Genomic DNA, 17,824 nt, shown 5'->3' on the forward strand with positions numbered 1-17,824 from the left:
GATAATATCAAAGGAGGTGTTTAAACAGCTGAAGAGCCATCCTTCAGGGTTGAACGTTCCAGTATTAAAGTGTGGTTCTAGGACCTTGGAGCCCCCCAAGGCCCTTGCAGGGTTTGCAAAATCAAAATTATTTGCCAGCCTATGTTGAAAAATAATACAATATTAAAATCCCATCAAATAATCGTGAGAAATGGTAGTAGCAAATGTATCGTTTTAATTTTTAATATGGTGCATATCAATAAATATAACCAATACAAACAAAAGCTCTTTTGGGGTCCTCCATCACTTTTAAAAGTGGGAAGGGGTCCTGAGAGAAAAAACTTTAAAAACACTGCTCTAAATGAATCTTGCATTGATTAGATGATCTTTTAACTTACTTTCAACTGTTACAATCCATCAAGTTAGAATAGCCTTATTCAGTTTGGTGTCCTCCAAATATGTTGGCCAGCAGTGACAGATGGACATGCTGACTAGAATTCATAGGATTTGAAATGCAGCGTATCCAGTGAGAAGCAGAGTGAGGAAGGCTGAGTTAAAACGTTGTCTAGAATCACTTAAGTGTGAAATTACAGTCTTCCTATGTCTACTAGATAGAGACCAAGCTTTTATGACTATATTTGTGAAAGGGTGTAGCAGCATATTTAAGACTTGGGGCATTTGACAGAATTTAGCAAGAACATGACTGGATATGTGAGTTATACTAATAGTTGAATTACTTTACTTCATCATGCATTCTATCATACATACATACAGCTTATAGGCTGACCTATAACCAGAATTGTCAGAATGATTTACAAGGACTCAAACCAACTAAATCACTATAAAAAACACAAAACACATTCCATACAAACCATTAAAATTTCAAAAAACATTTGTAGATAGAAAAAAATGGAAAATATTGCTGATACAAATTAATTTAAAGCTGAGAGAAAGGAATAAAATAGGCAGAGATAAAGCAATATAAAACAAGAAATGCAGTTTAAAATGCATGAGAAAATATAAAGGTTACAGGACAACATTTATTAAATGATGCAAATGCATCAAAAAGGTTGGTCATCACTGAAAGAGTTTACCTGAAGAAGTCCAAATCATCAAACCCACATCCCGTTTCTATATGCTAAATAAACACAAGTAGATCTACAAATCTAACCTTGCAAACAAGCATATATAATAATATTATATTATTATATATAATATATTAAAATTTAATCACTGAAGTGAACCATTTTTTCTAAAAAAGAAAAAAGAAAAATCACTAGCATAGTACATTTTGGGGGGAGGGGGAGGATATCTACATTTTCACAAGTAGTATACCATTATTTCTCAGGGTGTTTCTCAAACCGTTCCAGTAATGCTCTTTGTATGCTACCTGGTATTTCTTGGTGTTTATCTCTGAGATCTTTTATTGCACTTTTAGTCTGTAAAAGAGCAAAGAACAGAAAAGAATATTTTTACGTTATCTTATTTTCTTCCTCTAGAAAATATCTGAACTACATTCATATTATACTTTTTAAACACCACTGTTTAGTTATAACATGAGTTGAAGTGAACCATTATCATATTTGTAATTGTTCATTTGCAATTTTTTAAAAATCACCTTTAAATTATATTCTCCTTTCTTTTTTAGAAGGCATAATTTTACAAGCAATGAATATAAGCCAAGGTAAGGATTTTACTAAACATTAAGTATGTGTTGTATACTATGATATTGTTTGAACAGAAAGGTTAACAAAGATTAATTGTGATGGAATGTATCTACGAGGAGGAGAGTGATGTGGGAGATCAAGGCTATCAGGAGGGAGGGGGTGCCTTCCAGCAGGGGAAAGGAGACAGACAACACAGTCCACGGGGGAGTGTGGGAAGAGAAAGAGGTTCAGGATAGCCACTCCCTAGAATCTCCCAGGGTATATCCACTAGTTGCTGTAGTGTAGATTTAGTTTGACAAGATTCTGTCTATAAGGTGTAAGCCAATAAAGGAATTATACTCGACTGGACTATTTCATCATTGTTCTTGGGCTGGGCCTCACAGTAATCTTTTCAGAAGTTTGGATGCCTGCAATCATGAACTTTCTCTCTCCTGGACACAAAAAGACTCTCAAATAATAACAACTATTATAATAGATGTTTCTGCAGTTCACTTAAATTACCTTTTCAGCTAATTCTTCAGCTGATATATTTGGATCATAAGGAATGGGATCTCCTACATATGTGCAAAATTTCACAGGGAATCCACCATAAACAGGAACAATTGGCCATCGGGTACGTTCATACAGCCATTTGAATGGCCCTGTGTGTACAAATAAAAATATGCTCATGTTCTAACAACAATAACATGGTGTGGGCTGAACAACATCTGAAGTGCCCCAATAGGAAATTAACAAAGCATGTAGCATGTAGTTATTACATAATTGTATATAAATGCATGCCTCAATTGTCATGCAGAACAAATACAAGGTCCTAGTCCTGTGCATAATTATTCATTTTGTCTCATTAATTTCAATCAGTATAGATACACGAAAATGAACACTAGATTGTAGCTAAAGTAAAGCTGCATCAATTGGACAAGGACTGCACACTTGAATAAATTTAAAGATAACAAAAAGGAAGAATCACACATTAAAAAGAGAACCAAAAACATAGGAAAAAATACTAGGATAAGACAATGTGATAGAAGCTCAAGGCCAAGAAAGAGAAAGAGAGTAGATGGATATATGAAAACAAAAACTTTAGAACATTTTTTTAATTCAAGGTCAGCACTCTAAACACATTTAAATAGAAACCCAGTTGAAATCAGCATGATTTTCTTCCATATAATATGATCTAGCAGAATGAGTAAATGCAAGTTGAATCCATCTTACATATTTTCCCAAGTGTTCTGTATCCTTCCCGTAGATTTTTTGTAAACATAGGAATGACAGGCTAAGAAAGGCGAGAGAAAAGTAGCCAGAATTAGGGCAGCATTTCAGCCTTTACAATTTAAAGATCATGCATTAGCATCAAAGATTGAATAATTAATATCATAAATATTATATCCATACACATTATACCTTCCTTAATGCTAGATACCTCACTTTTCAAACCAGATTCTAGTAAAACACACAATATCCAATTCATGAAAAAAAAACTGAAATTGAGGGATTGATTGCATTCAAGTACAACAATATTCTGTGTATATGAATGAGCTTCAATCCCTTTCATTCCATCTTCTTTCCTGGAGATTCCTAATGGGGTAACTGGAAGCTTTCACTTGAACTGTCTATAGTTTAGCATTTAATCCAGAGTTTCTCAAGCTTAGCAACTTTTAAGATGTCTGGACTTCAACTCGCAGAATTCCTTAACCAGCCATGCTGGCTGGGGAATTATGGGAGTTGAAGTCCAGACATATTAAAATAGCTAAGTTTGAGAAACTCTGATTTAATCTAAATTTGAACGGGAAATTCCTAAATACAGTTTGTTGAAATGAGCCAACTTCATAATTCAAGATTTGATGCTGACTTGTTTCAATAAACCAAAATTACAGTTTAACACTGTTCAAAGATAAGGGTATGCTACAGTTTGTTAAACTGGAACTGAAAACTGCTAATCTTACCACGCTAAAGGAAAAAAGGACATGTAAGGGTTTGAGGATCATTCATGCAAGAATAAACTGTACTTTTTCAAAATTTAAATTTAAACACTTTTTTTGCTTAAAAAAAATATTTTTGCTTAGGCTGTGTCATAGATATGAAAATTGCAAACGTTTTTAAAGTAATATAGTAGCTATTTGATATGGACTTTTCATGCAAGATAAAGGCTCAATTCATATGGTGATAAATGTATGGAACAGAATCACCATGCACTTCTCTACAATTCTGGAAAAAGAGGATATTTCAGTTATTATGAAACATGAAACTTCCTAGTGACAAACTTTTGTAAATCTCACTGATTTTCAGTGGGAAAGAATTACTATTCCATAAAAATCAATAAGAGATAAAAGTTCCTTCCTTTCACTAAATTTTGACTAGTGAACACTAGTGTGTATGAAATGCAGAATGAGTCAAAGTGTTTTCTGTCTAACAAGTTTATTTATCAGAAAAGATGTCTTTTGGAGGCTTCCAGGGAAGAAATGGCTGATTGAACACGGCCCCATTCTTTGTGGAGCCGATGCCCACGGCAGTTAGAAGAGCTGACCTCAGTCTAGCTCTTCAGAATCATCTCCAGATAAAGGAGATTGACAGGATCACCTACAGGCACTCCCTACAGAGATTCCCTAGTGGGTGGAGTGCTCTGGGAGTCGAGGGAAATACCAAGCCCAAGCCGTGGTGCGAAGCCTTCAAAAGGACACTACATTTGCTTTACTTCCTCTTTTAACTAACATCATAAGCTACCTATTTGTGATTTATTTGGTAATTAAAAACCTCCTGAAATACAAGTTGCTGTATGCCAGGAGAATTTCCTACTATCCTGGGAGAAAGAAGATTAAAGTAAGTTTAAAGATCAAAAAGAAATATTTTAACGTTTGGAAACAGTGAAAATGAATTAAGAATGTTGACTGGGGACAGTTAAGAGGCTACATGGATTTGAAACAGCTTTTTTAAGGTTTGTTTTAAATGTTTAAGAAAATACAGTAAGTGAATTTGGATTTAATTGCAAGAAAATCTGCCCTTGGGAAGTTTTGCTTCTGAAAATAAATACAAAACTGAGCTTTCAAGGTCAGAGGGAACAGAGACTAGAGGAATATCTCTCTTTTAACATAATGGAGGAGTATCCTTCTTTCAAAGAAGAATTTTAGTTGTTTGGAATCAGTGTGTCAAGGAACTATTTTTAAAATTGGAACTAACAGAAGTTGTAGAAGAAAAGATTTTACTGGATAAAATAGCAGTGGAGAACGACTTGAATGAGGATTCTAATGCCAAATTATAAGAGAGACATGGAAGATATGGAAAGAGATGTTGTGGACCTAAAAATGGACTCAAAATTGCTTGATTATGAGAATGATATGGAGAAAGAAGCTGTAATGGACTGGAAGACTGACTGAGAATTATCCTATTTTGGATATACAGATGGGAAATACCAAATCTCTGAAACCTTTTCTGAAAATAGATAGGAAGAGAATGATAAGAGATTGTTATTTGGGGTTTTATTTGGAGAAGAGACTGAAGATTGAGCTTTTCAAAAACAGAAAGGAATTCAAAGTGGATTTATCAGATTAAGGTTAACTTGTCCATGTTTTGATTTTGGATTGTTAATATTGAACTTTCTTTTTTTGACCAGGACTGTAAGTCAATCATTTATACCTGTAAAAGTGATTTATTTGGTTTAGTTTAAAACACATATGTGATTATTATTGGTCTTTTGTATGCTTAAGGGGAGAGATTTTTTAGGTTTCATTTCTTAGAAAAAATTTAGAAGTTAAAATGCAAAACAGACCTATTTAAGCTTAAAATATATAGTTTATTATTACTGGCACTTTTAATGCTTTTGCTGATTAGATTGATTGTTGAATATTTTTTATAATTTGGTTATTGTTTAGGGATGAGAGAGGGGATGAAGAGGGCTTTTTTTTAGCAATATTAGAGAAGGTGTTAAATTACTGTTAATAAATATAATTGGAGGGAGGATGAAGTCATCTTTTATATTTCTTTCTCTTTTCTCTTTTTCTTTTTCTTTGTAGGTTTTATAGTTTTGTATTAGTTTTTCTACATTTAAATTTTAATAAAAATATATTTTTTTAAAAAAGGTATCTTTTGGTGTCCATTTATGTGACTATTTTTCCATTTTTTGTCCCCCCACTTTTTTACCATTTGTCCTTTTCCCTTGAAAGCAAAGGCATTCAGTAGATCTGCCCTGATGACTAGACTATCATCCTATTCATAGACTGCTCTTTAATTACTTATTTTTGCCCTTACCACTTCACAGTTGGACTATGGTAACATACTCTATGTGGGGTGCCTTGAAGATCATCCACAGGCTACAACTGGTCCAGAATGTAGCAGAAAGGGCAGTGATGGGCTGCCCACAAGCTGCACTGGTTGCTGATGGGTGGGCTTTCAGGTGCAATTCAAACTGCTTGTTATCACCTATGAAGCCCTTCTGGCACGGAGCCTGGTTATCTGTGGGACTATCTTCCATCATTTCTGCCCATCTAGTAAAATTGGCAGAGTGGGCTGGGCACACACAGGCCCCTTCAATTAAGCAATGTTATCTAGCAGGACCTAGAAATCATACCTTCTCTGTTGCAGCACCTTCCCTCTGGAATAGTATCTCTCCAGAGATCCAAATGGCTCCCACCATAATGATGTTCCATATGTCTTTGAAAACCTGGCTATTCTCCTAGACTTTGGAACAGGGTGCCTGCTGAGTCCTGATAGGTTGCTTTTGTTGTTTGGTTTGGTTTCTATTCTCTTCTGGAGATCTATTATCTGTTTATCCATTTTTAATTTTGTTTTTAAAGTATACACCACCCAGAGTCATGACTATCCAGAAGGTAAGAATTTCCTCCTATAAGTCATCCAAGCAACCCACATATACTTTTACAGCAAACTTAGATCAATGGCTGGAATGAAGTAGATGTTATGGAAGAGTGAATTAATAATCTAGAATAGATTTCTATTTGATCCAATGTCCATTGTAACATTTATTTTAATGTTGTTAAATGAATAGCAGAAAGCTACTTACCACTTTTGCATCTCTAGCCACATGAGCAAACCCTGTGCGGCTACCCCATAAAAAGTCATAGTTCTCATCACTAAAGAGTGCTTCTCGGGCTCCACCTGGTAAAACTCCTAACAAGTATCCCCTTTTCAGAATTTCAGTGCATTCTGTCCTTCCATTATGTGTAAGGCCTTCCACATTATAAAACAGTTTTATACCTGTACAAGATACCAGCAAAAGCATCTTTAGAATATATATTTTACATAAAAATATTCCGCTTAGAAAGTACATATTCCACACATTATAAGCACACAAATGAAAGATTTCGTCTCTTGGGTTCACTTTTGTATACCAAATGTAAAATTAAATCCTGTGAACCAACAGCCTAGAGAAAATGCATAAACCTAAAGAGACAAATATTATATTTTGAATTTGGTAACAGTTCTAACATAACCATTGAGGAATATAGCTGCCTTCTTGTGCTTCTAAATGATTATGCAAATGCCCCATAAGTATTGATATTGATTGTATTGATATACTTTAATTTTTGTCTGAAATACTAATTGACCTAGCTTTCTACTACAGAGACAGACTTTCATGCTGTATAGAGCCATGGAGGTGGCCTTGAAAGAAGTACTCAGAAACCGACAGAAATAAAGGCTGAAGCATCCCTTAAGTCCTGGGAAAGGAGATAGCATTAGGAAGAGGCTAAGTCTGGCTTGTCCCTGACTCAGTGGGATGTAAGAAGGAGGGAAGGTAAGACACAGACTCACAAAATTCTGTTACTATAGCCTATCTCAATAAAACACAGTTCTAGTCTTCCTATGGGGTTGGTTTCCTGATTTGATCTACTTCATTGGGCTGACAGATCCAAAAACATAATTTGAAAGAAAATTTTGATTAAACTCATGCAACCTGATACAGTGGTACCTCTAGTTACGAACGCCCCTCCTTACGAATTTTTCGAGATACGACCAGCTCCGGCCCCAAAAATTTACCTCAACATGCAAACTCTGCCTCTACTTATGAACCGGATCCGCGGCCATTTTCCCTGCTGCCACGCGGTCGCGGCTTCCTGTGGACGAGATCGCAGTAGCAAGGAGTCGTTCGGTGAGGCTTGTGGTGTGTTTTGTGGCATTTGGAAGGTTTTTGTGGTGTTTGGAAGGTTTTTGAGGTTGAAAAATAAAATGCATATGTTTCAGAACTGTTTAGCCGTATTTACATTGAACCTTATGGGGAAATTTGCCTCGTGGTGCGACCAAATTCGGAGGGCGGAACGGATTAACCGTATTTACATTGAACCTTATGGGAAACTTTACCTCGACTTGAGACCAACTCGAGTTGCAACCAGAGTCACGGAACGGATTAAGTTCGTAACTAGAGGTACCACTGTATTCTGCATGTATACTCAGCAACATATGCAACAGAATGTATTGCCCATTATATTCAGACAGGGTTGTAGGTGCAGATATTAAACAGATTTGGCAGGGCTTACATAACTTTGCTGAGTCTAAAATTTATTAAACTGGAATAGTAGAAGGCTGCACAGGCAGATATCCCTTCTTTCCTTGACTAATATATCTGTAATTAGTTACACATATTCAGATATAGCTAATAAAGAGAGTCACTTCCTCGTGAGATGGGTGGTTGACCAAATTTGAAATATAAATAAATAAAACAAATAATGTCCTGCTACACAAAGGGAAAAAAGGGCAGTGGAGATTTGCCCAGGCACCAGCATCATTCACTGTTCCTTTATTGTGGGTGGCATTTCCCCATCACTGCCACCCAGCCTTTAGTCTCCCTTACTGAACTGAGTTTTTAGTAAGTAAAAGGTGGTTACAATTACTGTCAGTAAAATTTAAGTGACAGACCAGGATGTTCATTTCTAGTAGTGACTAGCTCTTCAGCCAAAGTGTTGGTACAGTCTATCTAGACAAAACTGCAAAAAGATTTTTCCCCAATAGACGAGGAATGAAGATATCAGGACAAAACTGACAGGAGATCATCCTTTTATTTTCAGGAAGCATTTTGTTAACTGGTATTTGAATAAGCAGTGCAGTATAAAGTCTTTCTTAAGATTAAAGTTTCATATTATATATTGTTCTGATTCTCAGCAGCAAAAGACCTTATGTCATAAATAGTTTAGAAGGCTTGAAACATTTCCCTTCATCCTTATCCAAAAATTAATGCTTCCAAGAAAACTAGGGAAATTGGACATGCGCTGAAGATTTAATCACTTAAAACATATTTATTAAGATATATTTTTATCTTAAATTATTTAAGTTATATATTTATAAAGAGAGAGTAAAGATACAGAAGTCTTCTTTTGAACTGTGTGTTTGGGCATTTTTCATTCTGAACCCACCAAGAAACATTGTTCTGCCATTTTATCTAAGTTGTCCTAAAAATAAGATGCTTCTAACAAGTAGAACAGACCTAAACTGCTCTGGCTTAGGCTAGAAAGGTTGTATTTTTCAGCCACTATCAAAATATCAAAAGATGCAAGATTTGCTTGATAGTTCAAGAAACCAGATGAGCCTGCATTTCAGAGGAACCATGTAATGTATTAATACATTTTAATTATAGTATGAGCGTTACCCGTTTGCAATGCAGTGTTTGTGCATAGGCAATACATTTTACCTGGTATTTTGGAAAAATGATAATCAACCACTGAGCGACAAAATCTGCCTGTTCTTAAATATAATCTAGATACAAAGTAGTAATAGTCTAGAGGAAAGGCTCCATGGTAAAATACGATAAGCCCTGGTCCTTCTGGTACTTTATCCATCCCATGCACCTCGTAACCTGTTTAAAGGATAAGATATAAGAATTTTAGTATTGTTTTAATACAATCAAGATTAAGATTAGCATGGAGTCCAGAAGAAACTGCAGTCAATATAAGTACAGTTGTTGAGATCAAAAACTGATTCAAAATTAAATGCATTGCTTTAATCATTTTTAATCTTCAGCATTTATTCTGTCAAAATACCAAAAGTTATGGAACTTCTATAGGTAGTCTGCAACTTACCACCATTCATTTAGTGACTGTTCGAAGTTATGATGACGCTGAAAAAAGTGACTTACCATTGATCCTCATACTTATGACTGTCACAGAGTCCCTGTGGTCACATGATAAAAATTCAGGCACTTGGCAACCATCGCACATTTATGATGGTTGCAGCATCCTACAGTCATGTGATTGGCATTTGCAATCTTCCCAGCCGGCTTCTGACAAGCAAAATCAATGGGGAAGCCAGCAGGGAAGGTCTCAAGTCATGGTCATGTGATATCTCACTTAACAACCGCACCACTTAATGATGAATATTCTGGTCCCTATTGTGGTTGTAAGTCGAGGACTGCCTGTAGATCTCTGTTCACCATCTACTTCCAATTTGATGGACAAATATAGAAACAGATTAGAAGATGAAATTTCTGGATGCTCTTCAAGACCTTCTCAGGATTCATAGTTGAGATAGTAATGCCACCTCTAGAAACAATCCTCCCAGAGATACAGTCCAAAACGTGGATCTGTTATGTGGGCAACATATGTGTTATTGACAAAAGAGATCAACTACAGAATGCATACAAATACATCAACAACACCTTCCATGGAATCAGATTCACAATAGAAGAGAATAGCAACAGCAATAAACTACTCTTCCTGGACACAGTCATCAGAAAATAATGGCAACCTACACATCCAAGTGTATCATAAAACAACGCACAGCAATTATGTACTCAACTATCACAGCAAAACCCAACAACACACAAAAGAAGCTGTGTAAGAACTTCCTTCAGATGAGCAAATACACAGCACGATAACCCAGAAGTCCAAAAAGCAGAAATGGACTATCTACAGTATATACTGTTCTAATGCAATGAACAATTTCATCAAAAAGTATCTATGCAATCAACTACACAACTCATTCAAGGATAGTTCTACCTTATACCAAAAACATTTCCGAGATTGCCAAGACTACTATACTCCCTAGATATCATGGTAGCTCATAAACTGACAAAATCTACCTGGAGCATCCTAAGCAAACCCAAAGATCCTATAGCTAAAGAGGACAAAATAGAAGTCATTTGCAATATCAGATGCAAGGACTGTGAAAACCACTATGTGGGGCAAACACACAGAAAACTGAGAGAAGATATCCATGAACTGGCAGTCAGAAGACATGATGAAAACCCCTTAATTTCACAACACACTAACAAGATCAACCACAATTTCAGTGGGAAACTCTAGACATTTTAGACCAAGCAATATCCAAAAATGCAAGAGAATTCCTAGAGGCATAGCACTGTGATGACTCAGTCATTAGCAGACCCACTGAGATAGCTCCATCTACAAACCATTCAAGAAAGGAAGCAACTACAGGTAGGCCTAGACTTACAATGTCAAGTGGAAGCAATGTAGTCGTAAAGCGCAACCGCAATGCTTAGCAACAGCAATTCCTGCAGTCCCAGTTGCCATTGTTAACTGAATCCCACGGTTGTTAGGCAAGGGAACTTCCTGCCAGCTTCCCACAACCAAAGTCAGTCCCAGGCCAGCCGGCAGGTAAGTGGCTGTTGCTGGGTGGGGAGGGAGCAAGGGAGTGCATGGGGTGCAGGGAAAAGTCCAAGGGAGGGTCAGGGAGGGCGCGCAAGTGTGTAAGAGGCACAGTGCAGGTTGGTGAGGGTGCAAGGGTGTGCGTGAGAGGCACAGAGTAGGTTGGAGAGGGGGTACAAAGGGGTGTGCAAGAGGTGCAGGTCAGAGACGGTGCACGGGGCTGCAAGGGAGATGCTGTGAGGGTCAGGGAGGGTGCACAGGGGTGCACAAGTGGCCCGCACTGTGTGAGCGCAGAGAGGCTGGGGGAGGATGCAGAGGATACAGGTAGGGGAGACTTACCCCAGTGACTTGAGACCTTCCCTACCAGTTTCCCCATTGACTTTCTAGGGAAGCTGGCAGGGAACGTTGCAAATGGTGATCATGTTGCACTGGTCATAAGTGCAAACCGGTTGCCAAGTGCCCAGATTGCAATCATGTGACTTCGAGCAATCGCTGAACAAAATGGTCGTAGGTTGAGGACTACCTGTATAGTTGAAGGAAAGGGCAAACAGCTCTAACGTATCTTTCCTTATCACATACCAATTAATCAACACCCAGATAAGTAGAAATCAGCTCTAGGTAAACAAGAACATCAAACAATCAAAGAAACAATACCCACCCAAAAAGCAATCAAGGCTGGTAAGACAAGCTACCACGTATAAACACCCAGAAAACTCTATTCCCCCTCCACCCTGCACTGATGATATTACCTAGCCTGGTAACGAAGCTTCTGCAGAACAGAACTCAGAAGCTCTGAAGCCAACAGATCAACAACTCAACCCTGAGCTACATACATACTATATTATTACACTATTCAAAACCTTGTTATTCTGTTGAAGGCTCTTTATAGCTTTCATGGGCTTCACATAATAGTAGGTTTCTACCAGAGCTTAAACCATTTTGTTGCTGAAAGAAAAGTCAGCAGTCCTCCTCAGCCTATATACAGTATACCAAATAATGCATTAGTAATTGAATGTTATTTCTGCTCTGACAACAAGCATTCTCCACTTCAGCTGACAGCAATACATTAGATTGGAGTATACAAGACTATGGACTAGACATCTAATTCTATATCCCACAAGAAAGGAAATTTAAGTGGAGAGGGCTTAGAAATTATGCAATAAAGTAAGTCTCAGCTTTAACTCAACTTCTGATGAGTGCACATACATATATATGATTCTTTGGCAGTGGTTTGCCATTGCTTTTCTCTGAGCTTTTTTAAACTTTCTGGTCTATATCCCTGGAATTTCCTAGTGGTCTCTCACCTAGTAATAACCATGTGGTTGGCTAATCAGCCTTTTACTTCAGTGGATGTCAGAATATTGATCCATTTATCATGCTATCACTGAAATGTATCTAACTTCTCTATTTATATAACCAAGCAGTAAAACATTATAAAATATAATACACATTAGTCAGCTCGATTTATTTATTAATTGATTGATTGATTGATTGATTGCAAATTTCTATAGCAGCCACTTAAATTATTCTGGGCACTATACAGTATATTCTTAAATATCAATTCACCACACAGAGCCATGTCTCTGTGTTTGTCTCTAATTACTGTTAATGAATAACTAAATAACACATTTCAACTTCCCACAGAAATCAATGGCTGTCCGATGATCATTGAGTTATGTGCCAAATGCTTGTTTCAAAAGAAGTGTCTTCACTACTTTCTAGAACACCACAAGCAAAGAGGCCAAGTGCACCTCTGTGTGTTCCACCATGTTGAAGAAATGGTAGGAGCACTGTGTCAGGAAAATATGACTTTGAATTAGGGTGACACCAATCCCACAAAGCATCTTGTTATACCTTCCAGTGCAGTGTTTCTCAACCTTAGCTACTTTAAGATATGTGGACTTCAACTCCCAGAATTCCCCAGCCAGCATGGCGGGCTAGGGAATTCTGGGAGTTGAAGTCCACATATCTTAAAGTTGCTAAGGTTGAGAAACACTGTTCTAGTGTCTCCTTAAGTCAAATACATAGTTTCTTGGGGTTGTACAACTACCTGTGAGCCCAGGAAAAGATGCACCTTATTTAAGGAGGCTCCAACCATTATGTGCCTGTTCCAAAGCTTCTGGTTTCAGATCTGAAGCAATGCACATCCCTAGAACTCTTAGAAATGTGCACTAAATTGCAACCAAGAGGTCTTCAGTAAATCAGTATCTCTGAGTTCACTTTTTTTTTTTCCCAGGCCAAAGGCAGCACTAACCTTTGAAATTCCAAAAAGTAGGTGGATTTGGACAATAAAGAGGATATTATCTACATAACACATTTTAGAAAGATAAGAAAGCAGTTTCAGTTGTTGCTAGGCAGATGCAGCACTCCCCACTAATGATACGAGTACTAGTCATTTTTAGCAGCCAGTGGCCCATATGCTACAAGTCAACCAAAGCAATTTTACCCCAAGCATGTTCATGCTATCTTTCAAGGTAGGATCTCTAATCTGTTTCCTGTTGCCTGCATTCCTCTAATACATTACATGCAGTGTAGTTTTTATTATTTCTTACTGGCTTTCTGTGCTTTGCATATTTACTGCCAAAGGGGATAAACCAGTGGGTATGTATATATGCACCTCCATTACCTAGATCTTGTAATTTAAATGCAGTGATATGATTATTCCTCACGTGTCATAGTTAAAAAAAATGCAACTTTACGGCAATTTATGGAGGGCTCTAAAGGTCACATCAAAAGCTCTTGGTTTATGCATGTTGTGCTTCTGTCCCACGTAAGGATGATATTATAACCCACTGTGGTATTGTCAACAAAGCTATATCCACTTGCAGAACTAGCAGGAGATTTTACTTACCGTGCCACACAGTACCATACATGTCCCAAAGATGAGCCACAGCCCTCCGTCCATTGTCCCATGATTTACTGAGATAATCTTCCTTTAAGTTAACCTTTCTCTTGTAAATATGCAGGAGAAGATTAGAAAGATAAATAAAGCCAAGAATCATTAAAACAGGGGAAAAGAGAAGTACGAATGGTACTAACACCCAGAAAAGGTATACTGAGTAGTCTGTGAAACTGTTTAGATAATTATTGGGAGACATCCATTTGTTCAGTAGTTCCATTACCCAGGTCAGATCTTCTTCCCCAACAGAAAATGAATTCATGTTAGTTATCTTCTGCTTAAAACTAAAAAAGCAATGTGATGGAAAACAGCTTCTTAATGTTGGCCCTGGATGCAGAAAATGAACTTCGTTAAATACGTTGTCATTATTGCAATAGGCATCAACCTATTTCAATATCCTACAGATTGTCCACTTTCAACAATTTAGTCAAGGAAGACCACTAATAGCATATCCCAGGTATATTTACTCAGAAGCAAGAAATGCTGTATGCCTTTCAGATGTATTGGATATGAACTCCCGTAATCCCCAACCAGGATGACCTTTAATTCTGATTTAAAATATTTCTAGGCCGATGCTCTTTCAAGGCAACTTATACAGGTAAAATCATGTGCATAGAAAGCACAATAAAACATAAATAAAACCTGCAAGAATCAACCAATTCCCACCGACTGAAATAAGACACAGAGTTTCTGCCAGTAACTGGAAACAAAGCAACGAAAGAATTGAGAAAATAAAGAGGAGGAGGAGGGGGCTTTCTTAAAAACTGCAATGTTGGAGTCTTGCAGCCCTTTCCGTAGCTGTAGGGGCACGGGAGGAAAAAGCCCTTTTCCCCGGTGAAACTAATGCAACAGCCCTCAACGAGGGCAAGCGCGGGCGGGGCGCCTTCACGCGGCGTTTGCACCTATCAAGCGCTTCTTCTCCGCTCCGAGGGCGAGGGGTCATTTCCACCGGGTCTAACGGCGTAGCTTCGGCTCTTCATCCCTCCGCTCTGCCCGCTACCAACGGAGCTCCTGCCTGGCTGCTAAAGATGCCGGCCAAGCTCCCTTTGTGAACCGCGCCCTCGCTCGGGGTCACCTGAATCGCGGCGCCGCATCAAAGGACTGCTGCCACAGCATCAGGGGGCTCCTGGCACCATCCCGCGAGCGAACGAATCTGGGTGGCAGGGATGTCCGGGCCCGGCCCGGCCCGGCCCTTAAAGGCGTCCAATGGAAGAGCAAACGAGGAAATTGCGGAGAAGTATGCAACACCGAGAAGCCGCAATGCAGTAAGACGTTGCGCATCGTGTAGATGCAAAAGGAGGAGGAGACCTTCGGCACCGTCTTTTCCTTCAAAAATAGGAAGCGCGGCCGAGCGTGCGGAGAACGCCTTGGCTTTTTTTTTTTTTAATTTTAATTTTCCTTTTTCTGGGCTGCAGGCAGAGGGTTGAAATAAAATACATGCCTTGGAATTTAGAAATATGATGTTTCATGGCAGAGGAATCCTCATTCTATTTTTCTTTTGTTTTTTTAATACAAAAAATATTATCATTAGAGACATGGAGCTTTTCAGTGGAAAAGCAGTGAATAATAAAACTCCTACCTGCAGCCTGATGTGGTACGGTCCATCTGACGTCTGACCACCTCCCATGGAAAACTCTTGGTGTGGTCAAAGAACTTAAATAGTCTTAATGTGGAACTGACTTGCCAAGGCTGAGAAACACTGTTATAAGATGTTCCAACCCAAAAATGGGCTGTTTCAAGTTAACTGTGAATGGTTGGAATATTCCATGATAGGATGTATTACATCTGTATATTTGCACATTTATATTTTTTGGCATGCACTTAAAAATAGCTTGGGTTGTGCAACTAAATACTGTATATATTTTATACAAGAATTGACACAGAAATAACCACGCAGCATGCTTACTTAACCCCTCTTTAAACATCTCTCTTATATTTATGTAGTTGAAAAACAGACTTATTAGTTCCTGTGTTCAATGGGTAGTGAAAGGTATATTAAAAAGAGGTGGTAGTATAATGGATTTTACTGTGCTGTATTACAGGTAGAGTTACCCTTCTCTCTCTCTTTCTCTGTCTCTCTATCGAAACAGATAAATACTTAGGGGAGTTATGTACATATACAATAAAACTGTGTCTTAAATGTTGCAGAACACTTTCAAATTATTAGAGCCCAAAGCAACTTTTATTAATTTCTTGGAGAATATATTTCACAAGTAAAAGAATTAGAATTACTTCTTTCAAATATTTATATACTGTGTATCATGGAATGCATTCCCAGCCATGTTCAAAATATAAAATGCATTGAATAAAAAATACCCCCAGATAAAAACACATCAAATACATAAACAAACAAAGCTATAACACAATAGTCCTGGTAATTTCTAACCGGTGGCTCAGTTAGTTCTGAAATCTGAATTAGTCCATGAATTTGGGTTTTGTCTCAGCAACTCCTAGTGAACTTTGGGGATGGAGAAGAATCCTGGACAGCCAAGAAAACAAACAAATGGATCATCAAACAGTTATCACTGAAGGAACGACTGACCAGGCTTAAATTATCATATTTTAGACACATTATGAAAGGCCCAGCTCCCTTGAGAAACCCATAATGCTGGGAAAGGTGGAAGGAAAGAAAAGAGGAGGACCAGCAGCAAGGCTGACAAACTTCATTACAGCAGCAATGAAAGCACCATTGGAAGACCTGCAGGGTCAGACTGGGGAGAGATTGTCATGAGGAAAATCCATCTATGTGGTCACTAAGTGTTGATGGCACATCAACAAAGCCAAAAGAGTGGTTTCCCCCCTGCAGGAGGGACAGCAGGACACGCAACACTGTCATCATCAAGAACCTCTTAGCTGTTAGTTGGGGTGGGAGAGAATTAGGGCAAAAAGGACAACAGAGGTGGGAAACAGCAGTGGTGCAGCATCTCTGAGCAATGAACTTGGCCAGGAAGAGCATGCTTCCCAATGCAAAAGAGGGTGGCCACTTTACATGCACAACTGCTGTACAAAGTAGGTGAGCCTCAGGGGCTAATTGGCACATCCAGGTTGCCCCAACACAAGTACACGTCAGTAACCATTTTGTGAGGGCAAGAACACACAAGATCATCCTCTACACGTGCCTAGCCCTCTAAGGCGACATCTGCCTGTCTTTTCCTGCTTCACGTCAAAAGAAGTGTTTTCCAACCTGTGTGGATACAAGCAGTGCTGTCCAGTGCACTATGTTATAAGCAAATGCCTCCATGCAAGTTGGCTCCTGCCAGCACTAGCAGAACCTCCCCGTCCAGTTCCTCATTATTGTCCTTAATGGCCATTTTGTCCTGGGCTGCTGGGCCACCTGCCACTTCTGATGGGACCTTAATTAATGAACCTGTTTCTTTTTTCAGTGTGTGCTTGAGTACATGCCCCTTTTCCAAGCTCCCCACTTCCTTTTTCCCTGCTTTCTTTGCCCTTTCCCATCCCACCCTGCCTGATTTAACTAAGTGAAGGAGTTGCACTTCCCCATCAGGAAGGAAGGTTGACAGGAAGGAGAAAAAAGCCAAAAAGCCAGGCCTAATCCGTGGTTTGTAGTTCTTTGGGTAGAAAAGGAGCCCAGATGCTAGAGCGGTGTTTCTCACCTTGGCGACTTTAAGAAGCATGGACTTCAACTCCCAGACTCCTCCAGCCAGCATGGCTGGCTGGAGAATTCTGGGAGTTGAAGTCCACGCTTCTTAAAGTTGCCAAGTTGGAGAAACGCTGTT

The 17,824-nt window shown here is 38.5% G+C and overlaps 1 protein-coding gene across 1 annotated transcript; it reads right to left on the reverse strand.

Moving 5' to 3' along the window:
- Nucleotides 1-322: 322 nt before the first annotated feature.
- On the reverse strand, nucleotides 323-14,361 carry LOC103051077 (DGAT1/2-independent enzyme synthesizing storage lipids-like). Its single transcript, XM_088130572.1, has 6 exons — nucleotides 14,040-14,361; nucleotides 9,277-9,441; nucleotides 6,658-6,851; nucleotides 2,859-2,919; nucleotides 2,148-2,287; nucleotides 323-1,418 (listed from the first exon to the last, which is right to left on the reverse strand). Exons 1-6 carry the CDS (start codon nucleotides 14,347-14,349, stop codon nucleotides 1,317-1,319), a joined length of 972 nt encoding a protein of 323 aa, XP_087986698.1. The 5' UTR covers nucleotides 14,350-14,361; the 3' UTR covers nucleotides 323-1,316.
- Between the last annotated feature and the right edge of the window lie 3,463 nt (nucleotides 14,362-17,824).

This window comes from Python bivittatus, unplaced genomic scaffold (assembly GCF_059951505.1).
Source record: "Python bivittatus isolate LINGU-HERP-01145 unplaced genomic scaffold, Pbiv_v1 ctg000840_np1212, whole genome shotgun sequence".
NCBI lineage: Eukaryota > Metazoa > Chordata > Lepidosauria > Squamata > Pythonidae > Python > Python bivittatus.